At 37.5% G+C, this 27,838-nt stretch overlaps 1 protein-coding gene across 3 annotated transcripts in view; it reads right to left on the bottom strand.

Moving 5' to 3' along the window:
- Positions 1-449: 449 nt before the first annotated feature.
- RAD54B (RAD54 homolog B) overlaps positions 450-27,838 on the bottom strand; it is an 80,553-nt gene continuing 53,164 nt past the window's right edge. For all 3 annotated transcript variants that reach the window (XM_026495720.4, XM_057307746.1, XM_057307747.1), the window contains 7 exons: positions 25,551-25,690; positions 22,921-23,211; positions 17,952-18,127; positions 7,552-7,813; positions 5,984-6,050; positions 5,586-5,786; positions 450-871 (listed from right to left, as the gene is read on the bottom strand). In XM_026495720.4, the coding sequence (XP_026351505.2) occupies positions 654-871; positions 5,586-5,786; positions 5,984-6,050; positions 7,552-7,813; positions 17,952-18,127; positions 22,921-23,211; positions 25,551-25,690 (1,355 nt within the window). In that variant the 3' untranslated portion in view covers positions 450-653. The remainder of the gene's footprint in view (positions 872-5,585; positions 5,787-5,983; positions 6,051-7,551; positions 7,814-17,951; positions 18,128-22,920; positions 23,212-25,550; positions 25,691-27,838) is intronic.

Raw genomic sequence — 27,838 nt, forward strand, 5'->3', positions numbered from 1 at the left:
CTTGCTTTTATGTCAAAAATCACTACAGACAACCCTTAACATGATGGTAGCCGAAACTTTCCTGATTCAGAGTGCAAACAATGTTTGGTGGACATAGCTTTATAACTGCTTGTCAGTCCCCCATGAGTCTGAGGTCTCAGATTACAAACTAGTGTTCTGAAGCCTCCCATCGTCCTTCGTCTCCTGCCCCAACCTGCTGACCATTCTCACTCAAACTGCCCTGCAGCAATTATTACACTCAGCATCTTCAGCCTCTGGAGTCCTAGTCTGATTCTCTTTCTCCCTTGAGCTATAGTTGAAACTGATCTCCCACGTCTATGTCTAATATTCCTACATAGATTAGATTTCCCAAAGACGGGGATGAGGTATTTTACCTTTTTATAGTCCTTATGAAAATTCCTTAATGGGTATTTAATAAAAGTGCATTAATTTTGGAATACTAATAATTATATGATGATAGAATTATGTCTTTAATGTTTCAGCACTAAGGAATACATACAAAAAATTAACTCAAGTTTTGACTGTATTAAAGCTATGATACATTTTGCAACAAAACATAATTTAAATAATTCTATTAGTTTTTGAAAATTACATTTAATTACTATGTTAACTTTTTTAAAGGGGGGAAGGGAATATCATGAAGTTATCTTTCCTTATATAGCAGTACTTTGGTTGGTTATATTCTGAAAAAAGAATGAGACATTTTCTCTTATTTTTTCAAGAAAAGGATCCGCAAGATTTAAATGATCTCCAGAAAAATGTTTCCATTGCTTCAGCTGTGACATGGAGAGAGGTTTCAGAGAGTTAGACTTCTGGTGATGTGGACCAAGCTGACAATTTCTAGAGATAGGGAATTTTTCCAGTGAATCACCTGTAATAAGTAAAACAAGAAGAAAATCCTTAGGCCAATCAATACCCTATGATAAACAATACTTTTTTTTATTTTATCACATAATGAGTTTATATAATTTATTACATTTTGGTCTCTGACTTCAAGGACCTTGTGGTCTAGGAATAGATACATTAAACAAATAATCATCCAAACAGATGTATTACAGGTCCACAATCCCTTATCTAAAACCCTTGGGGCTGGATCTGTTTCCCAATTCAGAATATAATTGGAACAATCTGGGAGAGCACTCCATAATCAAACTCATTGATATTCTGCAGCAAGTCATATGAATAGTCATGAAATGGGTTAATGACTACTGATAAATTCACATCAATTTAGGTAAGGTTTTTGCCACCAAATAAATCTGTTGCAAATTTATGAAGAAAAAAACAACTCTTGGTCTTTCAAGCTTTCTAGATTTCAAAATTGAAGACAAGGGACTGTGGAGTTGTATTACAAACAGTGGTAAGGGTACAGAATTAAGATACAGGGAACTCAACACATAAAACAAGAAAAGCTGACTTGCTTTATTAAGATTTGAAGGATGAGAAAGCAAGAACCAGATGGGGAAAGAGGTAACACATTTTAGGAGAAGGACCTACAAAGGCTGTGAAAGTGAAGGGACTCTGATACGGTCGAGGAACTGACAAGAGCCCAATGCAACTAGAGCCTAGAGAGCAAAGATGAAGTTCAGTAATGCAGGGTAAAGCATGCATTCAAGGAATGGATAGTGCAAAACACCGTGAGCAAATCATGAATGGCAGAAGCTAGTAGTTAGCCACTAAATCCATATCTCTTTCCTCTAGGGCACTTAGCCACATTTCCCAGTCTCCCTTACAGTTAGATGCAACCACTGAGTCTGGCCTATGGAACATGGATAGACATGCTCTGTGTCACTTCTAGGTCTGGCTTAGAAAAATCTCCCATACCACGTGGTTTTCTACCTTTACTCTTCTCTCACCTGCTGGCTGGGAGATGCAGGGATGCCAGCAGGGAACTCTAAGGCCTAAGGGGATGGTAGAACCCAAAGTGAAAGAAGCCTGGATCACCAAATCACCTTAGAGAAGGCTGTGCACTGTGTTACTATTATGTGCTCTGCTACATGAGAAATACACTTCTACTGTGGTAGGCCGCTGTGCTTTTTGAGTTTCCTGCTGCAGCACTTAACCCTACCCTAACTAACAACTTTAAAGATTTTAGTCTCTATCCTCAAGAACAATGGAAGCTCTTGAGAGGGTTTTTTGAAACATTTTACCTATGGGAAATTTCAAGTATATATTAAAGTTAACAAGATAGAAATGAAGAACCTACAGGTTATTATGTACCCCACTTTCAGGTACTATCAACCAAGAGACAATTTTGTTTTATTTAGACTCTGCTTTCTCTACTTCCATAATATTATGAAATAAATATGCAGTATATATCAACTGTAAATATTTCACTTTGCATTTCTAAAAGTTACAGACTTTTTAAAATTTTATCACACTTTAAAAAACTTTCCTTAATATCTAATTCCTGTCAATGTGCAAAATCATTGAGGTCTGAAGAGATGACAACATTACTTTAAGAATCTAGAAGATAGTAGTATAACACCTTCAAAGTACTGACAAAACAAAAACAAAAAACCCAACTGACTAGAATTGTACACCTAGCAAAGACACCATTTGAGAGAGAGAAAAAGCAAACACACTTTGAGAAATCAAAGTTTGAGAGTGAACCACTAGCAGACCTTTGCTGGAAAAAGCAGGACATGAAAAGACAGAAGTGAATCAAAGTATGTCATTAATTATAAAAAATGTAAACAGACTAAATGCTCTAGTTAAAACATGAGACTGGAAAAAAGAAAGTCCATTTTTATGCTATTAACAAGAGAAATAACATAAGGACATAAGGACACAGACCTACCTAAGGCAAAAGAAGGGAAAAAGATACACCAGGCAAATAACATAAAGAAAGCCAGTGTAATATATAAACTTAAGATAAATGAAAGCAAAAGGTATTAAGGATAAAGAAATCACTACCTCTTAATAAAATAAACCATAATAAAAAATTCACAAGATACAAAATATACGGAGCAAATATTGATACCATTAACAAGAAACTTCGCAAAATCCAGTGTCATACTGTAAGATTTTAATGTATTTCTTTCAATAACAGATATATCTAACAATAATTAGGTTATTAATAGAAAAATGGGCAAATGATGTGAAAAGATGGTTCATACAAAGGAAGGCTCTTAAATATAGGAAAAAATGCTCAACTTCACTCATAATAAGAGGAAAGCAAATTAAACTAGACCAATATATTATTTTTTTTACTATCAGAAAAATTCAAACATTTGATAATGTACTCAACTGGCAAAGCTGTGGAGAAATAGCCATTTTAGTCTATTGTTGGCGGGGTATAAAGGATACAACCCCCAATGGAGGGCACTTGTGATGAGCACTGGGTGTTGCATGTAAGTATTGAATCACTAAATTCTACTCCTGAAACCAGTATTACACTATATGTCAACTAACTAGAATGTAAATAAAAAATTGATACCAAAAAATAAAATAAAATAAAATAAAATATAAAATAAAAGGATACAAGCCCTAATGGAGGGCATTTTGGCAATATCTGTTAAAATTACAAATATACACATTCTCTGACCCAACAACACTGAAAATTTACCTTATAGATATACTTGAACATATGGAAAAAGATGTATGAATAAAGATATATGCTGACTGGAAAGAACTTGATTAGTATACCTAATTATACCTATAATTATATCTAAATTATACCTAATTATACCTGTGGGGGACAGGTAAATAAATTATGGTATATAAATACAATGAAGGATTATATAGGAAAAAAAAGAATGAGGAAACTTTCTGTAATGATATGGTAAGATCTCAAGATATAATATTAAGTGAAAAAGCTGCAGAACTATACCTATACACTATGCTACACCTTATTGGTGGGAAAACTGGATAAGAATATATATTCAGAGTTCCCTGCATGAGCATAAAAATATATCTAGAAGGATACACAAAAAACTAATAATGGTTATAGGACAGAAGGGCTAGAAATTAGGCAGATGAGAGAAATGTAGAAGGGTTTTTACCATATACATTTTATAAATAGTTGAACCATGTAAATATATTAGCAATTTATAAGTTAAAATAGTAAATTTTTAAATCTGTAAAATAAGAAAAAATTGATCTGGTATCAGAAAATTTGACTAATATGGCATAACTCTAAGTAATTTAGAGAATACACATGGTTTTCATGCATGTTTTCAAACATAATGGGGCACCTGGGTGGCTCAGTCAGGCTCATCTGACTCTTGACTTCAGCTTAGATTATGATCTCAGAGTCGTGAGAGGGCTCCTCGCTCAGCGTGGAGTCTGCCTGAGATTCTCTCTCTCCCTCTCCCCCTGCCCCTTCTCGCCCCCGTGCTCGCTCTCCCTGTCTCTCTAAAATAAATAAAATCTTTAAAAAAAAGAAAGAAACATTTACAAAGTGACCACATACCATGTCTCTATAGTTACCATATTTCTGACTACTCTGCAGTAGCTAGAACACAATAACAAAAACTAAAATACATTAAAACATACTTTTAAGTAATGCATGAGTCAAAGATGAAATTATAATGGAAAATACAAAACATTTAGAACTGCATATCAAAGTTATGAGATTCAACTTAGAGGAAAATGTACAGCCTTAAATACCCATGCAGAAAATAAGACTGAAAATCATCAAGCTAAGCATTCAAGTTGAAAAATAAGAAAAAGGACATTAGAGTAAATACAAGGAAAAAAAAGAAAAGAGCAAAAATTATTAAAATAGAAAAAGCATACAAGAGAGAGAATCAAATGTTGACTTATATAAAATATAAATTTTTCCACGTCAGTCTGGTCTAGTCTACCTTCTTAAACCTTTTCTTTTCTTTTCTTTTCTTTTCTTTTCTTTTCTTTTCTTTTCTTTTAAGATTTTATTTATTTATCTGAGAGAGACAGAGAGAGAGAGCATGAGCAGAGGGGGAGAAACAGACACCCTGCTGAGCAGAAAGCCTGCCACAGAGCTCTATAGGATCATGACCTGAGCCGCCAAAGGCAGATGCTTAACCCACTGAGCTACCCAGGCGCCCCCATCTTAAACCTTTGCAACACAATTTACCAAGTGACTTCCAGCTACTGGTCACTGCTTGTTCAAGTCCTACTCCTGATGCAGTTCCTATCTGAACAATGTCAACTCTGGAGGGTTGACGTTCTCAGCCTCACTTGAGCAGCACTAGGGAGTTTGTCAAGCACTGAGAAGTTCCATGCTAACTGCCTCAGAAAGAATGACCCCATTATGAATGTGTTCTACACAAGATAAACACACAGTAGGGTTATTCTGTCAAGTGAAATAGAAATAAGGATTAAAAACATTTTTGTAATTCCAAAGTCATATATCAGGTCTTGAAAGGTTTTCCTGAACAAGCTAAATTGTGCACAACTAATTCGGAAGAAGCTAAATTGAGAGAACTAATAAGGTTCTACTTAATATTTTCTCAAACACCCTGGCAGGTGCCCCATGACCTGAGGAAAAAATACTAACAAAAGCAAATGGTAAATATTTTAGTTACTCTGTATTTAAATGTTTTCAATTGCTAAAGAGAAACAAATTAACTTTACCATCATAACACAATTAAAATACAACTAACCTGTACCATCTTTGTCTCCTGTACATTCACAGTCAAGCAGGTCATGAGTAACACAATGTGAACTTTCATGTAAGGTGAACAAATTTTTTAGCTCCTCTACTGAAAACTGGATATGTTCAGAAGTCTTGGTTAGGTCTACAACTGCCCCAGAAAGATCTTGCTTACTGATCTGTCTTTGATAAATCTTTTCTTCTATTGTACCTAAAGAGAAAACATTGATTCCATTTTCTTCAGATCTTTAAGTCTGTTATTTTTGTAGGGTAAAACACGTTGGTTAGCATACTAGCTAACAAAATAACAATATTCCTTATATCAAAGCACGGATTAACCAAAAAAAATTTTTTTTTGATTATTCAAAGAGGCTACATTTTTTTTTCACACTTAAGGGTTATTATTACCTGTGGTTAGAAGTCTGTAAATATGTACAGGATGTTTCTGACCATCTCTCCATACTCTAGACATTGCCTATAGGAAATAAATGAGAATTCAGAGAGTACAGTAGGAATGAATAACCCTGTCTACATAAGCAATATGCATTAATACGCTTAAGATTAGGAATTCTAGATTTTACTTATAGCTTCAGGAAAAAAAGCCCAGGCATACCCAAGCATTCTCCACCTCATATTTTTTTCCTGGGATAAGGAAAGGGATGGATGAACACTCACTGTCGTACTGTAAAATAGTTGCACGGGTGTCACACAACAGTGAGAGAATCTAGCCGCATCAAAGAATAGAACAGCAAGTTTAGACAGCAAGATCACAAAGAACCAAGTATAGCGTGGGCATGAAGGGCTTCTTCCCAGTCCAAGTAGCTAATGACTTAATCCTGAGGAGTCCCTAGGATCCCTAATCAGTTCAGGCTGTAGGTAGATTCCTGTAGTTTCACAATTTATCAGTGATAGTGTAGAGAGCTGGTGTTCAAACCCCGCGCATTCTAAAGAAAAGTCTTACCTTCAACCAGCTCCTGGGAGATAAACTCTAAGCCCTTGTAATATCCTGCCTGGTAAGAGCATCTTAGTTTACCTGAGGCCTTGGGCCACAGAAGACAGTTTTTGCTAACAATGTGACTGAGGTGGGGGCCTTGGGACAGTTTGACCTGTGGAGGGTTTGGAGACTGAGCAACTTAGGTCAGTCACACTGGTACTCTGACCTCAACAAAATCTCTGGACATCAAGACTTGAGCGAACTTCTCTAGATGGCAATACTTCAATAGGTGTTATCACTCATCAATGCTGGCAGAATTAAGAATTGTCCATATAACTTCAGTGGATGAGGACAACTGGAAACTTGTGCCTCGTCTCACCTGAACTCTCCATGTGCCTTTTACCTTCACTGATTTTAGTATGTATCCTTTCACTGTAATAAACCATAACTAGGAGGATAGCTATTTTTCTTGGTTCTGTGAGTCTTTCTAGTAATCCCTGAACCTGAGGGTTGTCTTCGAGTCCCCCAACACAGACACCAAATGAGGTGCAAATTTGTAGGTAGAAACCTGAAAGCACATGACAATGGACTGTATTCTGAAGAAAACCAAAAGCTGCTTCTGAGATATCTTCCTACACAAGCTAACTTAATGTCTTTACTATACTCTGCACAAACACTGGTAATAGCATCTACAACACATCATTGTCTTGCCCTGGTAGTCGTGAGCAACCCAAAGGCCCAACTACGCAGTAAAACTAGAGGTATACAGGTTTGGGTCTGAATCCTGGCTCTGGGTCTTAGAAGCTATGTGGCCCAGAACAAGCTTCCATCTCTTTATCCGTAAAATAGGGCTAATAATATCCACACTTGCAGGACTACGGTGAAGATTAAATAGATGCAAAGCACTTAGCAGAGTGCCTAAAAGAAAGTAAGGCCTTACTATGCAGCAGTTATTACACACCCGCTCCATCCTCATATCCCCAGCAGGTAGTATCCCCAGTATGCATTCTACGCTGTTTGTTTAAAGCATAAGTAGTCATACCTGGATATCAGTGGCTGGATTCCAATCAATGTCATATAAAATTAAGTGAGATCCTCCAATAAGGTTAAGTCCCACACCACCAGCTTTTGAACTCAACAAAAAAATAAAATCAGAAGAGTATTTACTATTAAAGCCATCAACAATTTGCTGTCTTTGAGAGATTGGTGTTTGTCCATCAAGTCTTGTATAAGTATATCCATGACGCTTGCATACTTCTTGTAGAATATTCAAGGTTTGTGTATAGTTGGATACCAACACCACCCTGGCAATCAAAAAGAAAGAGTCTTTATATACAGCTTTAAAGCAATATTAGATTTTTTTTAACTGAAGGAAAATACTACAGTGATACTATCAGTGATGTTTATAGAACATGCAGCGATGACCTTGTACAATTAAAACACAGGTTCTCCTTCAAATTCAATTTTTAAATCAACATCTAGGAGACTTCCAGCTTTAAAATAGTGGAATAAAGACCTTTCCGCTTTCTTCACCTCTCTGAAACCACCCTAAAAACAGCAGAATTGAGAAATAGAAATAACTCTGCCTTTGATAAAACAAGGAAATACTTATATATGAAAACAGAGAGTAATGGAATGTGACCTGCTTAGGGAGTATAGAGAATGTAAAACCTAAGTGCCCAAAGAGGGAGATACTAATAAAAAACAAGTACAAGTTTATTCACATCAGAGAATCTTAAGACACCTCAGAAGGAAGGAGTTAAGACTGAAGCTATTGTAAGAACACTAGTAAACAGAACCCATACTCTACTCCCATGTAACCAGCTGACTATTCTTTCTCAACTAGTGTGTTTATATTCTGAAGAAAGTAAACCAAAGAAAACTGGGCCCAGGGGACTCTAGAAGGCAAGGATATAGTGACAAATCAAAATCAAAGTCTACATACTGGATGGTAAGATCCCAGTTTCCTTTTACTGCCAACTCCCAGAACACCCATAGCCTAGCATCCCTCTCACATCCCACCCCCAAAAAGATAGTATTGGAAGATTCATCTCTGGGATGATTTAAATGACCCCAGAGAAAAGGTCCAGCCAGCTCACTGCCTAATTACCCAGTGAGGGCCACCAGTCAACCAGCCCTGCCTCGACACACAGTGTTCAATTAATGTTTTACTGTATCACTCTTAAATATGAATGGACACCAAGGATCACTTGGTGAGGTTCCAACATGAAAAACAGAAACCAAAACAAATAAACAGAAAAGAAGAAACCTGTATAAAACAAAGCAATGGAGGAAACAGGAGACAACTTTAGGAAAATAATTAATATCCTCAAGTAAGAGACAACATTCACAATAAGAGGAGGCAATAAAAAAAGAACAATCAAGAATAAGAAAATATCTTAGAAATTTTAAATGACAACCAAAATAAAAATTTAACTGGAGACAAGAAAGTATGCCAGGAAATAGATGGGGGGAATAAAAGTGATGGGGCACCTGGGTGGCTCAGTCAGTTACGTGTCTGTCTTTGGCTCAGGTCATGATTTCAGGGGTCTTGACACTGAGCCACCTGTTGGACTCCCTGCTCAGCAGGGAGTCTGCTTCTCCCTCTTCCTCGAACTCTCCCCCCTCCAACCCGGCTCATGCTCTCTCTCCCTCTCTTTCAAATAAATAAATAAAATCTTTTTTTTTTTAAGTGATGACTATTAGGAGAAAAGCTAAAAGAACTAAAAAAATCAGTCAATGAGGTTTAATATCTGAGTAACAAAAATTCCAAAGAAAACAAAAGAAAGAAATTATTTTGAGAGAAAAAGAGAATTGTTTCCCAGACATGGGGTCTTCAGACTGAAAGGACCACTACAGTTCCCAGCTCAATAAATGAAAAAATGATTCATATTAAGGTACATCAAGATTATACCTCAAAGGATGACAAATGAAAAAAAGCTGCTAGAGCTTTCATGAAGAAAATATAAGTTATGTGCAAAGAATGAAAATCAGAAAGGCATCACACTTCTCAACCTGGAAAGCTAAAAGTTATATAAAGCACTCCCTTCAAAAGTCTAAGAGAACACTATTTCACTTTAGAATTTTATAACTACGCAAAGTTGTCAGTCAAGCACTAAGTTTCAGACAAGCAAGAAGTAAAAATGATTTACCTCCAATCTCCTCTTTCTTAGGAAGCTGCTACAGGATGTGCTCCAGCAAAATGTGAAACCCAGGAAATGTGAGGTTCAACACAGAAAAGAAGATAAAAAAATTTCTGGGTGATGGTTAAGCAAAGTCCCAGGATGAGAGCTATGTAGCATGATTACAGAATAACTGGTTCAAATTGTAGCAGGAGGGCAGAGGACTATGAGAGACAAGACAAAGAAAATACAAAGGAACTTATAGACTCATAGGAAAAAAGCACTGAAATGTAATGAAGGTTTTATATAGGAAGACTTTACAAAACTTAACAAACAAGAAAGCAAATGGGGGAAAGAAGTAAAAAAAAGGCAATCAATAGCTCTAAGAGGGCTACTGAAAAGTTGTTCAAGATAGGAACTGCTATAATGGTAAGCCATTTGACTTAGCAGCAAATAACAACTTTGTTATAATAACATAAGTATTAAATGCTAATTTAACCAGAAGCTGTGATGTGACTGTCTTAAAAGGATGAAAGGTGAGGGGAGGACATCAGAGCATTAAATTCTCATAAATCATTCGAGGAAACCATGAGATAAAATCAAAAATGGATGAGACAAGTAACATCAGCAAGATGGACTAGGAAGCTCCAGGTTCTCTTTTTGCCATGGAAACATTAAATGAACAACCAGAAACAGACTGAAATAATTTATAGGAGCTCTGGAAATCAAAGATCTACTGCAACAAAACAAATGCCTAATTAAGAAAAAGCCACATTTAAAATACAGTAGGAAGAGGCACCTGGGTGGCTCAGTTGGTTAAAGCATCTGCCTTCAGCTCAGGTCATGATCTCAAGGTCCTAGGATCAAGCCCCACATGGGGCTCCCTGCTCAGCGGGGAGCCTGCTTCTTCCTCTCCCTCTGCCTGCCACTCCCCCTGCTTATGCTCTCCCTCTAGCCATCAAATAAATAAATAAAATCTTTTTTTAAAAATTACGGTAGGAAATTTCACGGTGTTTTCACTCACCCTCGCCCTACTCCCTCCCCAGTGTGGCTTGGTTTGGAGCATGTGGCAGCCCGATCCCTTATTCCCTTTGGTGAACTGAAGAGAAGAGAGCACACTGAATCTGCAAAGTTCTAACCTGCTGGTAGACTACCTGAGGGACAGGTTTCTATCTCTGTTACCTAACTCAGAGTTCAGATGAACAAAACCAGCTGGGATGTCAGGCTAGGAGAAGCCACAGGAAGCAGATGGCTAATGAAAACCACAGGGGACTACAGACCAGCAGGGGCAAGAGATCACTGAGAAATAGAATAGGAAAACTAAGGTTTTAGAAGAAACAGGGGTGAGGCTCTTAAGGAAATTAAGACATTTAAAAGGAGCCAATTATACAGAAAAAAAATTTTAAAACACATGCACATGCCCAGCACAGGCCTTAGGCCATCAATCCAGGTTGACTGGTGAAGGACTTCCCCACATGGAGCCAGTCTGCAAAGACTAGGAGAGGTGGCTGTTTTTCCAAATGCCCAAATGCCAACAAAAGATGGATCACACAAAGCATACCAAAAAAAAGAGGAAAACATGGTCCACTTAAAGGAACAAAGTAAGTCTCCAGACACTGTGCCCTGGAAGAAACACAGGCTTGTGAGAAAAAGACTAAAGCAACTCTCTTAAATATGCTCAAAGAGCTAAAGGAAAACATGGACAAAGAACTAAAGGAAACTGGGAAAACTATGTATGACAAAACAAGAATATCAACAAAAAGATAGAAATTATTGAAAAAAATTAGAGAGAAATTCTGGAGCTGAAAATGTGGATGTGACAAGCAATAGCAGGGACAGCACATGAGCTGGCAACACACAGGCGAGCTGGTGATTGCACTGAGAAACAGGAGGAGAGGGAGAGAGGAACTGGGGACTGCTGTTCTATTATGAGCCTTTTAACATCTCAAAAAATAAAATGTTAAACCACAACATGATGTAAAAAGTAAAAACAGTATTTATTACAATAGCTGAAGTTCAATAATTAAGCAAAAAATAAAGTCAAGAACATTTCTTATACATTTATACATTATTAGCACTAGAATCTAAAGAATAAAGCAAATTTTAAAATTATAATTTTTTTAATTATCTACACTAAGAAGGAAAAGATAATCCAACAGTAATTTAGATTTGTATTTCTGTACCAGTTACTTTGTGCTACGTAACAAACCATCCCAAAATTCAGTGGCTTCAAACAACAACCATTTCTTTTATATTTAGCTCACAAACTGTAGTATTAAAAAGAAAACCCAGACCCAAAATGGCATCACTTAGGTCAAGGTCCCAAATCAGTAATCAAGACTTAATAACTAACCTAATTGCCATTTCAGCCCCTCAGGAATGTAACCTTTAACCAGTCTACATGGAATTTCCTGGTCAATACTAGGAAATTTACTCATAGACCCCCCATCCACTCCCCTTAGGACAGCAATCCTGCTTAAACAATGCATTCCTTGCTAATAAATTCCTCCCCCAACCCCCAACCCCCCACCCCCCGCCCCTGCCTTTAAAACCTTTCTGTTAGTTAAGCTCAGGAGAGCTCTGCTCTACTTTCTTGCTAGATCGGATGCTGCCTGATTCATGAATAAAGCCAATTAGATCTTCAAAGTTGCTTGTTTGAATTTTTGTTTTTTAACAGTAGGTTGGCGTGGGCACCTGGGTTGCTCAGTCGGTTGAGCATCTGACTCTTAATCTCAGCTCAGGTCTTGATTTCAGGGTCATGAGTTTAAGCCCCCACACTGGGCTCCACACTGGGCATGGAGCCTACTTTAAAAAAATAAATAGTAACAGTAGGTGGACAATTTAGGCTGGGCTCAGCTAGGAGGTTCCTCTGCTGGTCATGGCTGGGCTGACTCAAGTATCTGCAGTGAGCTGCCTGGTCAACTGGCTGACCTACTCACAAGGCCAACCAAAGCTTATTCACATGGTGACAGAAAGGTTCCAGGAACCCAAGGGAGGACAAGCCCCAATGCACAAGATCTTTGCAAGTTCCTTTTTGCGCTACATTTGCCAACACTGCATGGTCCAGTGCAAGTCATATGGCTGATCTCAGAGTCACAGTGGGAAATCACTCAAAATTACCTAGCAAAGGAACATGGATACATGAAGGAGAAGAACTTAGACCATTTTTGCAATCTACCACAATTACTATACTATTATTTCAATCATTTTTCCTTCCTCTTTCTCTTCTATTACTGTTACAAAAGGCACTTAGTTGAGCTTTAACAGGACACCTGGAGGGTGGGGAGGAGGTGGTTAAGACCTGTTACCAAGAAAGCTCGTAACCTGGCAGCATTCCACAAACAAAGCCACAAGAAGCCAGATCAAACCAGACAGGCCCAAGACAAAGAAGGTTCGAGATCCTGACCAGGTAAGGGAGAAAAGGTGCAAAACCCTGCTCCCAAAGAAATAATAATAGATACTCCAGCCCTCAGATAACAACGGTCAATAAAAGACAGAAATCCAAACTTCTCCCTTGAGCTCACTCACTTTCACATCTCCAGAGTGGACTCTCACTTTAAAAAAACTCTTCACTTGCACCGCTCAAGCACTGTGTCTAGTCTCTCCTTGAATTCTTGTGACAAGACTGAGAGCCTCCAGTGATGTCCCAGGGTGGGCAAGATGGAGGCCTCAGGGCCTGTAGGTCTCCCCAGTTCACCCGGCAACATTAAAAGGATGAATAACACTATCTAAACATAGTTTTTCAGATACAACTTTACTAGACAGAAAAAAAATCTGGCTTAATTTCCCCCAACAAGTTTTTACAAGGTTAGATGCAGATTGATAGGACAGGTGACTATCTGGGTAAGGAATCTCAGACAATCCTCTTTTAGAGGTCTAGAGCATCCCCCCCAAACACACACACACATAAGTACATACCACTTCGAAACAAGGCTATTATTTTTATGTTCATTAGACTGTCTCCTAAAGCAACTGAAATCTGTAGTCAAGGCTGTCAGGTATAGTAGAGCGCAAGGTACACCCAGCACAAGTCTCCATCCAAGTGATGCGTGGGGCATAAAGTCTGCTCGGCAAGCCATGAAGCCCAGTGCATGAATGCAACAACCAGCAGCGAAAACAAATGTTTTTAAATTTTGAAGTTTCTTTTTAAAAATTCCATTGAAGGGTAACCTGGTGGACAAGTCAAGAGTTCTCACATATGCCTCCAACCCACTTCTAATCTTAACCAGCACAAAAACACTATATGTGTTAGAAAAGTTCTTCCCTAAGGCCTAAAATATAACTGTCTGGTTCAAGTTAATGGTAACACAGCAGTTACAGTGAAGACTTATTACCATCCCTGAAACCAAACACTGTCACCTTCAGCCACTTATCTTTAAAGGCTTAGAATGCTTGTGCATAGGCAGCCCAGCCCTGGAGCCTGGCCTCCACACCCAATTGGCCATATGAAAAAAGGGCCACAACTCAACAACTAAAAAGAAACCCAACTAGAAAATGGCAAAGGACTTGAATAAACATTTCTCTAGTGAAAATATACAAATGACCAGCAAGTAGATGAAAAGATGCCCAACATCACTTATCATCAGGGAAATGAAAATTCAAACCACAATGAGATACCATCTCACATCCATTAGGATGGCTGTTACCAAAAAACAGAAAATCACAATGTTGGTGAGAATGTGGAGAAATTAGAAACCTTGTGCACCGGGAATGTAAAATGGTGTAGATGCTATAAAAAGGAGTATGGTGGTTCCTCAAGAAATTTTTAAGAGACTTGCCAAATAAGCCAACAATTTCACTTCTGGATATATATCCAAAGCAGGGTCTTTTTTTTTTTTTTAAAGCAGGCTCTACACCCAGTGTGGAGCCCAACACAGGGTTTGAACTCATGACCCTGAGATCAAGACCTGAGCTGAGATCAAGAGTCAGACAATTTCACTTCTGGATATATATCCAAAAGAACCAAAAGTAGGGTCTTTTTTTTTTTTTTTTAAAGAGGGCTCTACACCCAGTGTGGAGCCCAAACACAGGGTTTGAACTCATGACCCTGAGATCAAGACCTGAGCTGAGATCAAGAGTCAGATGCTTTACCAACTGGCCACCCACATGCCCCTGAAAGCAGAGTCTTGAAGAGATATTTGTACACCCAGGTTCATAGCAGCATTATTCACAATAGCCAAAAGATGGAAGCAACCCAAGTGCCCATCCACAGATGAATGGATAAACCACATGTGGAAAAGACATGCAATGGAATATTATTCAGCCTTAAAAAGGAATGAAATTCTGATACATGCTACAACATGGATGAAGCTCAAGGACATTAAGCTAAGTGAAATAAGCCAGTTGTAAAAAGACAATATACTGTGATTCCACTTTTATGAGGTACCTGGAAAAGTCAAATTCACAGAGACAGAAAGTAGAAGGGTGGTTGCCAAGAGCTGAGGGGGAAGCAGGCGTGGGGGGTTGTTATATCCTGGGTATAGTTTACTCCGCAAGATGAAAACGGTTCTGGAGATTGGTTGCCCAATGATGTGAATGAACGTACCACTACTGAACAATACATTTAGAAATAGTTAAGATGGTAAATTTACATTGTGTGTATTTTACCACCACTGTAAAAAAGGCGTGGGGGGGGTGGATCTCTTCAGATAATGTAAAGCAACAGAACAAACACCCATCTTATGCCACTGATGGAAGTGCCGCTGCTTCTCTCACGGGACAAGGCAGGATACAGGTTTCTTAGGGACCCACAAACAGTCAAAATGACCCTATCCCAACTCTACCTCTACACTTTTCCTCATCATTCCTTTCTCAGAACCACAAGAGGGAAACCTTCCTCTATAGTATTTCAAGGATAAATTTTCACACATATGTTTATATCTTATCTCTTCTCATTTCCTCTAAAACTGTTCACTCATTATTCTTTGTCCAATAACCATCACCTATTCCCTCCTCCTCAGAGAAGAGGAAAAAAAGGATCCAATTAAAAAAATGCAAATAGGTCTGAGTAAAAGTTTACACTCATAAATTCAAACTAGATCACAATCTGCACATATTTCTTTAAGATTTATTTATTTATTCGTGAGAGAGAGAGAGGGAGAGAGAGGGAGAAAGCAGGGGGAGGGGCAGAGGGCAAGAAAGAAAGAATCCTCAAGCAGACTCCCTGGTGAGTGCAGAGTCTGACTCGGGACTTGATCCCAGGAGCCTGAGAGCATGACCCAAGCCAAAATCAAGAGCCTGCGGCTTAATCAACTGAGCCACCCAGGCGCCCCCACAATCTGCACATATCTATTACACATGTGAAATATTACCTAACAAAACATTTTAATCAAACTGTATTAAACACTTCATAGAAAGCTTCCTTATTTTAATTCCTCATTGTTATGAAAAATAAACCTAAAAATATGCACAAGTCAAATGATATGATAAATGCTCCGAAGAGGTTATGCAAGATCCCCTGACAATTAAATGTAATTACTATTTTGCAATCTTTTCTATGTATTTTTGTCTTAATTCACAAACACGGTTTGATACAAAGATAATTAAGACACAGTCCCTGTACTATAAGTACTGATAATATGAGAACTAATGATCATACTATAATGTGGGAAGAGCTCCATAAGAGGTAGTTACAGAATACAAAGGGAATACAGAAGAGGAGCACCTAACTCAGTCTGAGGCCAGGGTCTTCCAAAAGGAGAACGCATTAGAGCAGAGCCTTAATGAAGAGAACAAGCTGGCCAGATGAATGAGAAGTGAAGGTCGTGGAGGCAGAGGCACTCGCAACATGTAAAAGCAGACAGTGAGAAGAGTGAGCGACAGGTCCTGCGGGTAGTCTGGTATGACTGGACCACACGGTAGGTGTGAAGGAGTGGTGGGAGATGAGGCCAGAAAATTAGGCATTAGCCAGATCGTGAAAAGTCTTGCCAAATGTGCTAAAGATTTCAGAAATTTCTGGAAGACAAGTAGGAGTCTTTGAAGGATTTTTAAGGGAGAGTGATATGTTTACTTTGTATTTTAGAAATATAATTTAGGGGGGCGCCTGGGTGGCACAGCGGTTAAGCGTCTACCTTCGGCTCAGGGCTTGATCCCAGCGTTATGGGATAGGGCCCCACATCAGGCTCCTCTGCTACGAGCCTGCTTCTTCCTCTCCCACTCCCCCTGCTTGTGTTCCCTCTCTCGCTGGCTGTCTCTATCTCTGTCAAATAAATAAAATTAAAAAAATATATATATATAATTTAGGGCAATGTTGACATGTAATAAGGTTGAAAGTAAGAGGGAAGTAGTTTATAAGAGACCATCATAACCCAAATCATTAATTACAAGAGTCAAAACAAAAGCCCTGGTACAAGAAAGGAGGTGGATTCCAAGATTAAGAAATAACAATCGAGGGGCGCCTGGGTGGCACAGCGGTTAAGCGGCTGCCTTCGGCTCAGGGCGTGATCCCAGCGTTCTGGGATCGAGCCCCACATCAGGCTCTTCCGCTATGAGCCTGCTTCTTTCTCTCCCACTCCCCCTGCTTGTGTTCCCTCTCTCGCTGGCTGTCTCTATCTCTGTCGAATAAATAAATAAAATCTTAAAAAAAAAAAAAAAGAAATAACAATCGATAGAATTTAGTGACTGACAAATGTGCTAAAGATTTCAGAAATTTCTGGAAGACAAGTAGGAGTCTTTGAAGGATTTTTAAGGGACAGTGATATGCGCACGTTTGTATTTTAGAAATATAATTTAGGGCAATGTGCAGGAGAAAAGTGAGCCTAGAATGAGTAGATTTTTGCTTGGATTTTGCTGCCATTCATCAAACTGAGGAAAGATAAAAAAGGGTCAGGTTTGCAATGGCAAATGATGAAGCTGTTGGGGATACCTGCAGCATAAAGTCTGATATGACATCAAGAGAGATTTAGATGTGCACTAAACAGTGAGAAATGAGGATGTGGGAATGAGAAGACAGGGCTGGACCAGAGATACAGACTTGGAATCAATACTGCATGTGTGAGAGTTGAAATGATGGGGAGTAAAAGTTACCAAGGAAGGGGGTTTGGAGCGAGAAGAAGTCTACAGAGAAACCCCAAAGAAGGGTCAAGCATTTGAGGGAGAGAAAAAAAGAAAGGATTCTGAAAGAGATTAAGGAACAAATTAGGTGTTAAATATCAAAGGACATCTCTGGGTTTTTGTGACTATTATGTACTTGCTTTAGATTTAGTTTTTCTTAAATAAAGACCATGACCCCAAAGAAGGAGGAAAGAGAGGAAGGAAGGCCATAGTCTAAGCCAAAATTCCATGAGCACTTACAAGCAAGTTTATTAAATTGACCTCTTACTTTTCAGTAGGACGAAGTTCATGGATAACCGCTAAGAGCTTCATTAGCACCTGTAGTTTTCCGGACTCTTCCTCCGTAAACATGAGAGGGTTGTAATCAGCAGGGAACACATCCACCAAGCCTTCATATAGACTCTTTTCTTCATTTCCATCCCAAGTTGAGCTATATTCTTTTTCCTATTCAAAAGGATGACTGTTAACACTGGTTCACGTTTGTTAATTAGGAGGGGGAAAAATGCTAAAATTATTGGGGGGGAAGTGGAGATTAATAGCTACCTGAAAAGACCAAGCTAACTATTATGTAAATCTTTATAGGTTACTGATTTGGTCATTTTTGAAAAACGTAACATGCATCCTACTGAGTTAGTTACAGAGCAGTTCTGATGCAGTCTCCTAGAGCAGGCGACCTTCACCCTCCAAGGGCAGCATTACTGCCCATGTGTTCCTTGGGAAGAGGAAGGGGGACAGCAGAGAAATAAGAGGAAACTAGGGTACAAACAATGATACAACGTTTGTTCTCTATAAAACCCTGAGATTTCTCATCACTGATGCCTATTTTGGTCTCCTCTCTCCTTTCCTCTATTACTTTTCTTTCCTGATTTGTGGGCTTCTCACAGCACCTCATTGGTTATACTCAGAATCAAGCATTAAGAGTTTGCTCAATCTTACCAATTTCTTCTGCAAGAAGGAACAGTTCTGTCATAAGTTAACGGAGAAATGTATTCTTACTTATACCATTTTTGTTTATATTACCAATAGTTTTTAGAATAATTTTATTCCAAAGTGATTATCAGCACCTCTGATGTTCCTCCTCCAAAAGTGGCTAGCTGACATGTGAATACTTAACCAGAAATACACTTACTAATAATTACACCACTTTTCAGATTAATTTTCTGAGACTGGATGGTCTCCTCGCTCTCTTCCACATTTACTGGATTTATCACTGTTTTTGAAACTGTTCAACCTACTCCACCTGCCTGGAATGCTTCTTCATTTTTCTGTCCAATTATTTCAATCTTATAAATACTTAAGGACCCAATGCAAATGCCACCTGATTTTTTATAGCCCATTTTGGGGGGAAGTGGCAGACACTGACTCTTAAACTTTATGGTTACAAAGTACATTTCAGCTTTAACCTTATTTAATTGAGAAGTTGACGATATACTTTATTATACTTCCCTATGTTTTCATGTGTGTTGTATTCCCTCTTCTGGCTCAGTCTGTTAAGCGTCAGACTCTTGATTTCGGCTCGGGTCATGATCTCAGGGTCCTGGAATCAAGTCCCGCCTCAGGCTCCACACTCAACGGGGAACCTTCTTGGATGCTCCCTCTCCCTTTAACCTTCACACCACTCCCCCACCCCACACTCATGCGCAGGCTCTCTCTCCCTCTCAAATAAATAAATAAATCTTTAAAAAATAAAATCCAGGAACAACTTAAGGGCAGTGAATCCTGTAGTGTAAGATGCTGGGCACAAAGTACTAATTTTAATTTGGCTTACCCAAAATATAGCAATAGTTGGGTAAAGTCACTTGATTAAAAATGCCTGGAACACTAGGATATTAATATTACTGGGATATACAAGGGGAAAGAGACAGTTGCTGGCTGCTTCAGATTAAGTCTGCTAAAATGCCAACACCTTGGAGAGGTTATCAAAGGACTACAGACAGACCCAGGATCTAGTCCACAATTTTTCATGTTCAGAAACTGAATATGCTTAAGCTCTAGGCAAACGAGCCATACTAATCAAATTAAGAGATTAAGTCAGAACATAAATTTATTCTCAAAGGAGACCCACCTATTTAAACCAATCGGTCTATGCATTGTGTCATATGAAACGCCAAGGCAAGCCAAATCATTAGCAGAAAAGTGTCTTGTGAATATTAAATCAAAACACAAGAGAGATGGTGATCTTATGGCACAATTTCTTAGCCAGGAACACATAACCAGAATCCCTTGGGGAATCACTTTTTCAAAATCCTCATACTTGGGTCCTACTCTCAGATTCTGAATCAGTCCATATGTGTTGAGGCTGGACAAATGTAGTTTTAAAAGCTTTCCAGATTATAATGCATAATACCCTAATTAAGAATCAACTAATAGATATCTTTATGCTGGGACAGTCTGTTATACTTTCTTCATCACAGGGATCTACCAGTTAGCCCTCTCATACCAGCTAGTCATGGCACTCGCTCTTCTGACTGTAGTCAACACCCTTTGGTTATCGGTTATGCTTTTTTTGGTTATATCCCAACTGACATTTCCTGAAAAGAAACCCATCACCTTGGGTGTTATATGCAAATAATGAATCATGGAACATTGCATCAAAAACTGGGGATGTACTGTATGGTGACTAATATAACAAAATAAAAATTAAAAAAAAGAAAAGAAAAGAAACCCATCACCTTGACTGAACTTGGGGGAAAAAAACTAGTTTCAACAGAAATGCATTTATAAAAACGTTGCTTAAAGTCACTTATACATGTGGAAGGCTCATTTCAGCCATTTTCTATCGATCCTCATCTGCTATGATGTTAGAGGAAAGGCTTTACCAAACAAGTCTCAGATTGTAAATTATGTACCTTCTTTGAAGCATATGGTATCCTATGCCTATTACTGGTTAACTGGTGTATTCTGGGCTATGATAAAGTCTACCTTTTAAGGAAGAATTTTGGGCTTCTATTTTTGCTGGGCGTCATGCCCAAAGGGTTTAATTTTTATCACTGTATATAAAATCTGTTTCTTAAAAAGGTGATTAATAAATTATTATAATCCTACCTACTAAAGAGTTACAGACTTCTCCTATGATAAACTATGTAAATATAATTCATTTGGGATAAACTTGAAGAATTCTGGTAGAACACTCCATTTTCTTTCTTTTTTTTTTTTAATTTATTTATTTGAGAGAGAGAGAGCAGGAGCAGGGAGAGGAGCAGAGGGAGAGGGAGAAGCAGGCTCCCCAAGGCAGGGAGCCCAAGGCAGTGCTTGATGGCAGAACCCTGAGACCGTGACCTGAGCCAAGGGCAGACACCCAACCTAGTGAGCCACCCAGGCGACCTCTCCATTTTCTAAGTATATAACTAATGACTTCAAGCAAAATGCAGCACCCACAGGTTTTCTTTCATTTTGTTTGCAAATTATGATTTTACTGTTTAAAGAAAAAATAAAAGAATAAAAGTTCTTTTAATAAAGTGTTAAGAATGAGCTGGGGATAACAGAGTAGTAATAGTTACTGTGTAACTTCTATGGCCAGGCATTCTGCTAGGTTCTTTCCATACTGTTTCTTCAAGTTGCCACAACTGTCATTTAGAGCTAAGAAAAAAAGGGGTGCCTGGGTGGCTCAGTCGGTTAAGCGTCTGCCTTTGGCTCAGGTCATTATCCCAGGGTCCTGGAATCAAGCCCCACATAGGGCTCCTTGCTCAGCGGGGAGCCTGCTTCTCCCACTGCCGGCTGCTCCCCCTGTTTGTGCTCTCTCCCTTTCTCTCTGTCAAATAAATAAAATCTTTATTTTTTTTTAAAGATTTTATTTATTTATTTGACAGAGAGAGAGACAGCCAGCGAGAGAGGGAACACAAGCAGGGGGAGTGGGAGAGGAAGAAGTAGGCTCCCAGCGGAGGAGCCCAATGCGGGGCTCGATCACAGGATTCCAGGATCACGCCTTGAGCCAAAGGCAGACGCTTAACGACTGAGCCACCCAGGTGCCCCAATAAATAAAATCAGAGAAAGAAAAGAAAAGAAAAGAAAAGAAAAGAAAAGAAAAGAAAAGAAAGAAAGAAAAGAAGGAAAAGAAGGAAAAGAAAGAAAAGAAAGGAAAGGAAAGGAAAGGAAAGGAAAGGAAAGGAAAGGAAAGGAAAGAAAAAAGAAAAGAAAAGAAAAGAAAAGAAAAGAAAAGAAAAGAAAAGAAAAGAAAAGAAAAGAAAGAAAAAGGCTCACAGATGTAACCTGACCATGATTAAGTTTGCCCTTAAAGAACTGGTAAACAGTAGAGTGGGGACTGATACCCAGTTCTAACTCCAAAACAGAAAATTCTCACTATACTCCAAACTGCATTATGTTTGTTAACTATCCAAATGGTTAGTTCAACTATTAAAAATCATACTTGGAGAAGATACCTAATTTGGAAAAATGTTCATGATTTATTTAGTGAAAAAATATTTTAAAATAGTAAACATAGAATTATTAAAACTAAGTTTCTCTAGAACAAGATTATAGATGTATATCTTTGAGCCCCTGTTCCCTCACCAAAAAGTGGGGATAGTAATAACAATACTTATTCAACAGAGTTTTGTAAAGAATAAACAAAATAATACCAGAAAAGCATTAGTGTTTGGTACATAAGTGCTTATTAAGTACTGGCTAAGATTATTAATACCAAAATACAGGTTTTTTTCTGGCTAGAGAGCTTTATTTCTTTATAATAAATTCCTAAAAGTATTGTCAGGCCACAAAACATATACAATTTTAGGGCTTTGATATATATTGCCAACTATCTCTCAGTTGTACCAATTTACATTCTAACCAGCAGGTGACTTAAATTTTCTTCTGATTTTCTGAATTTTAACAATTTCATACAAATTATATATATAATGTATTACTTTCATAATGGAAAAAAATTAAATTATTTTCAGTGGTAAATTTTATATTTGTCTGCACCAAACAAAACTGATTGGCTATATAAAATAGAGAGAGAAAACACAGCAAAGTATCACACACGATACCAAAGAACATGGGCCAACTCTAGAAGGCAGTGTCTTACATCCATTTCACCCCTAGTTCAGTCCTATGAATATGGACAGTCTCTCAACAAATAGACAACTAGATAAACTGTACAGATGAAACATACAGGAGAAGCAGTAAAGCTTTTAGAAAACCCACAAATGCAACCCCCTGGGAGGCCCAATCTGCCCTCTTAGATTCACATGACAAAGAACCCTTAGCTTATATCCTTGACAGTCTCACAAACTACTTACCTTTATAGAGTTGAACAACAGGCAGGGGTGATTGCACAGTTTTTTAAGAGCTCCTATACATATTAGATGAGGACTATTTCCCAACAACCCTTGAAGGCAGAACCTGACAGCCTGAGAATTCAACAGCTTTCGATAAAGCTCAATCTGTAGTGCTCCTGGTCGGCAAAAGACGACATTCTCTATTTTAGGTGGAAGATATTTATTTATGACTTCTTGGGTTCTTCTAAGGATAAAGAGTCCAGTGAGGCAAGTAAGTTCAGCTGCTCTTTTCTCTCCTAACTCCTTTTTTTCCTGTGGAAAAATCACAGACTTAAAAGTGCTATAAACAAAGAATACTTGCAATTAAAAGGAATATTAAATATCTTATAATAATAAACCATTTACTAATTATGTCCCTTCAGGTTTTTTTTGTTTATTTTTTGTTTTTACAGAATAAATGCAATATAAGTTTGGGATAGAAAAACTAACCATCATCTCTTTAAATGTTCAGCCTCATCATTTAATTAAATGAAGCCAGTCTCCTAATCTTTGTTTGGCTATTGGCACCAGTGAGAGCCCTCAGAAGTCAACAATCTACAAACTAAACTATTCTAAAAGTAAGCTTTTATGTGAAGACTGTCATGGTACATAGTCTCAAAATCATCAACAAAGAACTAATTCAGCAAATTCTTGGAAGCAAATATTTTGACAAGTTATTGATCTTAAAATTACACCCATAAGAAATTACTGACACAAGGCACAGCTAATTCTTTTAAAATCATTACACATTTTTCATTAGAAATGTTAGTTTCCAATTTGTCTGTTTCTTTTAGTTTGTTTCTAAGTTTTTACCACAGTACCTTAAGTAAAAATACAGTGTAAGTGAAATATATGCTTAAATTCTCTTTTGAGCATACATAACTTCACAGTGAAGCTTATAATAAAATCCCATATGTATATATTCATTTCTATAAAAATCATTAAGTCCCACGTGATGAGATGAGCACTGTGTATTAAGAAAGACTGATGAATCACTGAACTCTACCTCTGAAACTAATAATACATTATATGTTAGTTAACTGAATTTAAATTTAAATAAATAAAAATAAGTGTTGGGAAAATAAATAAATAAAAATTAAAAAACAAAAGTCATAAAAAGCTCCCCTTGTATGTTAAAACTATTTTCAACTTTTATTACAAAAGAAATAGGTTCATTGAAGAAAAGTCAGAAAATATAGTTATGTAAAAATAAGAAAATTAAAACCAACTTTAATCAACCAGAAACAACCACAGCTGTCATGACTTTTTTGTCTATCTTCCATTCCAAGTCTTTTTTCTTTTTGTCAATATGTAAATGTATTTAACATTCTAGTTTTACTTTTATTTTCCTGTTTGTAACAAAAACAGGATCTCTATAGTTTAAGCTTCGTGGGAACAAGGCACCAGTCAGCTTGGCTCTTCTCTGTACTCCCTAGGATCTAACACTTTGCATTTGGCCCACTATTGCTGTTTCACCTGTGTTAGGTAAATAAATGAATTTAATCTTACTTTTAAATAATGTATGATGGATATTTTCCATGATATTAAATATATTCTTAGCTATTATTTTGTATAGTTCCTGGTTCATGGGAAATGCTCGATAAGTATTTGCTGACTGATTATCGCATTTTATTAATTCTGAGACATATATTTTTTTTTATACTTTAACTTCTCTGATACAGGTTGCTTTTTATAAGCAATGACTTTTTTTTTTTAAGATTTTATTTATTTGACAGAGAGAGAGACAACCAGCTAGAGAGGGAACACAAGCAGGGGGAGTGGGAGAAGAAGAAACAGGCTCCCAGGAGAAGAGCCCGATGTGGGGCTCGATCCCAGAACGCCGGGATCATGCCCTGAGCCGAAGGCAGACGCTTAACGACTGAGCCACCAAGGTGCCCCTACAAGCAATGACTTCTTATAACTATAATTGATGGTATGTTTTCCTTGGTGCTTCATAAAATAATGATGCATCTTAGAATTGGTATTATTTTAGATTCAATGAAATAACATTGGGTTTACAACATGCAGACTCTGCTTTAACCATTTTCCTACCTTTGGAAAATGCCTGTTTCCAATCTGTTTATTTCCTTATACTTTTTTACCCTTACAGCTAAATCTGTAAGCACATCTATAGTTATTTCTCTACAATAAATTTCTAAAAGTGGTATTGCCACACCACAAAATATATGCAATTTTAAGACTTTTGATACATGCTGCCCAACTATTCTCCAGTTGTACCAATATACATTCCAACCAGTAGAGGACAGTACTCTCATCTATACTTGCTATTCCTATGTTAATTGAGCCAACTAAAACACCAATAGAAGAGTATAAAAGTTATTTTATGGTTATTGTGGTTTACTTTTTTCAATACCAGTAAAAATGAATATTTTTATATGTTTACTGTCATTTATAATTCTTTGTGAAGTACCTACTTATGATTTTTTTTATGTGATATTTCCTAAAATAAAGAATGCAGGAAGAGTTGAAGGATTGTGGGAAAAATAAAGAATTCACTAATTTAATTCTTCCTGAATTAAATAATGCCCAAGCTGTGGATGACTTTCCTGGGCATACTGCTTTTTTATCCTTTTTATAAAAGTAAATTATACCTCAGAAGCAGATGGCTGTCTCGATATAATGATGGGTTCTTCATATATTTTTCTATAAGATGACAAAGAGCCTAATATTCCTGGATTTACAAAATCAATTAATGCAAAAAATTCTTGAAGATCATTCTGAACTGGAGTACCTAAAGAAAGAAAACAGTGATGAAAAGGTCAAGCTTTTGTTTTATAGTCACAGGTATTTGTAGAAAGTTGTACAAGATCTCTTCACTCAGAAAGTTAAAATAAAGGCTTTGGAGCTGAGAAAGAGTAGCCAAATCCAGTTGAACAAAAAATATTAAGAACCAAATAAATTTTTAACTCTGATTTTAACTGTAGACTAAATTCATCATAGTGGCTGCATACAGGCTCTGGAGTCTGACCACCCTGGATCCAATCTCACCTGTATCATTTACTCTGAGTGACCCTGAGCAAGTTACATATCTCAGTTTATTTCTATAAAATGCAGCTCCTAGGGTTGTGAGGATCAAATTAGTTAATCCATATACTATACTTAGAATAGGCCTAAAGCACAATAAATGTTCCATAACTTAGTGATTCTTAATATTATTACAACTATGTGATTCTCGACAAGTTTCTTAAGCACTTTAAGTTAAATTCAGAATTTTTTCACTTATGAAAGTGGGAAGATAACAATTTCCCAGTGGTATTACAGTGAAAAGCAGAGACACTGTATGCACACTGTAGCACAGTGCCTAACATTTAGTGAACACTCAGCAGATGGCACCTATTACCTTTCAGTTTTCAGATCACATTGAGATCTTCACTAATCCTAAAGGTTGATACAAATGGATTAATATACCCTGCATATATTACACACTCAATAACTTCTGCTAACTAATTTTCAAAGAAACATTAGCATGTTTCACTAATTACATCAAAAGAACATAAATCATAGTCCAACAGTATAATTTCAGATGACATTCAAATAACAGACTAATAAAAGGCATCCAAAAATATAAATAAGAGGTATATATAAGAGAGGTGAATAAAAATACACTTCTTCAGTAACACAGACAACATAAATTTTACGCCAGGGAATTTAATGATTGCTTCCCTCAAAATTAAATAGGTCAAGCCCAGACCAATGCTTATTAATTTTTCTAACACATCTAGTCAGTTCTAAATTTTGGGACCCATAGTAGAAAGAATTAGAGAAAATATATTTATGTTAGTATGTATTTTGTTAATAAGCCTTTAAATGAATATCTATGATGATGACTAATAAAGAAAGGCAGAATGAAAAGGCAAGAAAGAAAGAGGGGAAATAAAAGTATAAGGATCCTTAGGGCTGGCTTCCAGACATTCACCCAACCTCAGCTAACTAATCCAAGCCACTCATGATAGTGCGATCCCATTTGCCAATAATTGATGCAGGAAAGGATTTGTGTCTTAGACTGGGTTCTCCAGGAGCAGAGCCTGAGACAGGGATTTGGCTGTACAACACTTACGGAGGGAAAGCTCTCAGGAGAAAGAGAATAATGGAATCAGAGAATAGCAGAGGAAGAAACCAAGCAAGGATGGCCCCCTTAAGCCTGAGATAAATTATAGCGAGGCTCAGAACATAAATTGTACCATAAAGTCGGTCCTGAAATTACCGTAAGGCAAGGGCTCTGGCATTTTCCGCTTACCTCTACATGAGTCAACCATTGACCAAGTTGCAGGGGAGAGTGGAAGCTCTCATTCAAAAAAGGATACTTCTCCAGAAATTAGAAGGGCCACACAAGACCAAAGTGAGGTGGGGGATGAAAGCTACATTGAGCTACTCAGGTCTGATTCTAGTCTAGGCTAAAAAGAAGTGAGTAGAAAAAGATTCTTGTATTTACATATGGGCCATCCCACCTTTCCAGTCTGAGGCGGCAAGTTTGGCCAGCAATGAATTATGTGCATGCAGCATACACATATAAAAACAAGGGATACTTATATTAAGCATTTATCATGTGTCAGGTAGTCTTCTAAGAACTGTATGTGAATTAACGCCTTACACCTTAACAATAACTCTATGACGTAAATGGTATTATAATCCTTATTTCACAGATAAGGAAACTGAGGCACAGAGATGTTAACTTGCCCAAAGTTGTACAGCTATAAATATCACCCTTAGGAACCAAGCAGAGGCAGTCCAGACCCATCTCCTACGTTCTTTACCATGATACCATTGTATTTATTTTTCAAAAACTCCAAAATCTAGGTTGCAGAAAATTACATAGGGATTTGAAAATCGAGAATCCTACCAAGACTCAATTACTCAATTATCAGTATGCATTCCATCC

This window comes from Ursus arctos, unplaced genomic scaffold, assembly GCF_023065955.2.
Source record: "Ursus arctos isolate Adak ecotype North America unplaced genomic scaffold, UrsArc2.0 scaffold_6, whole genome shotgun sequence".
NCBI lineage: Eukaryota > Metazoa > Chordata > Mammalia > Carnivora > Ursidae > Ursus > Ursus arctos.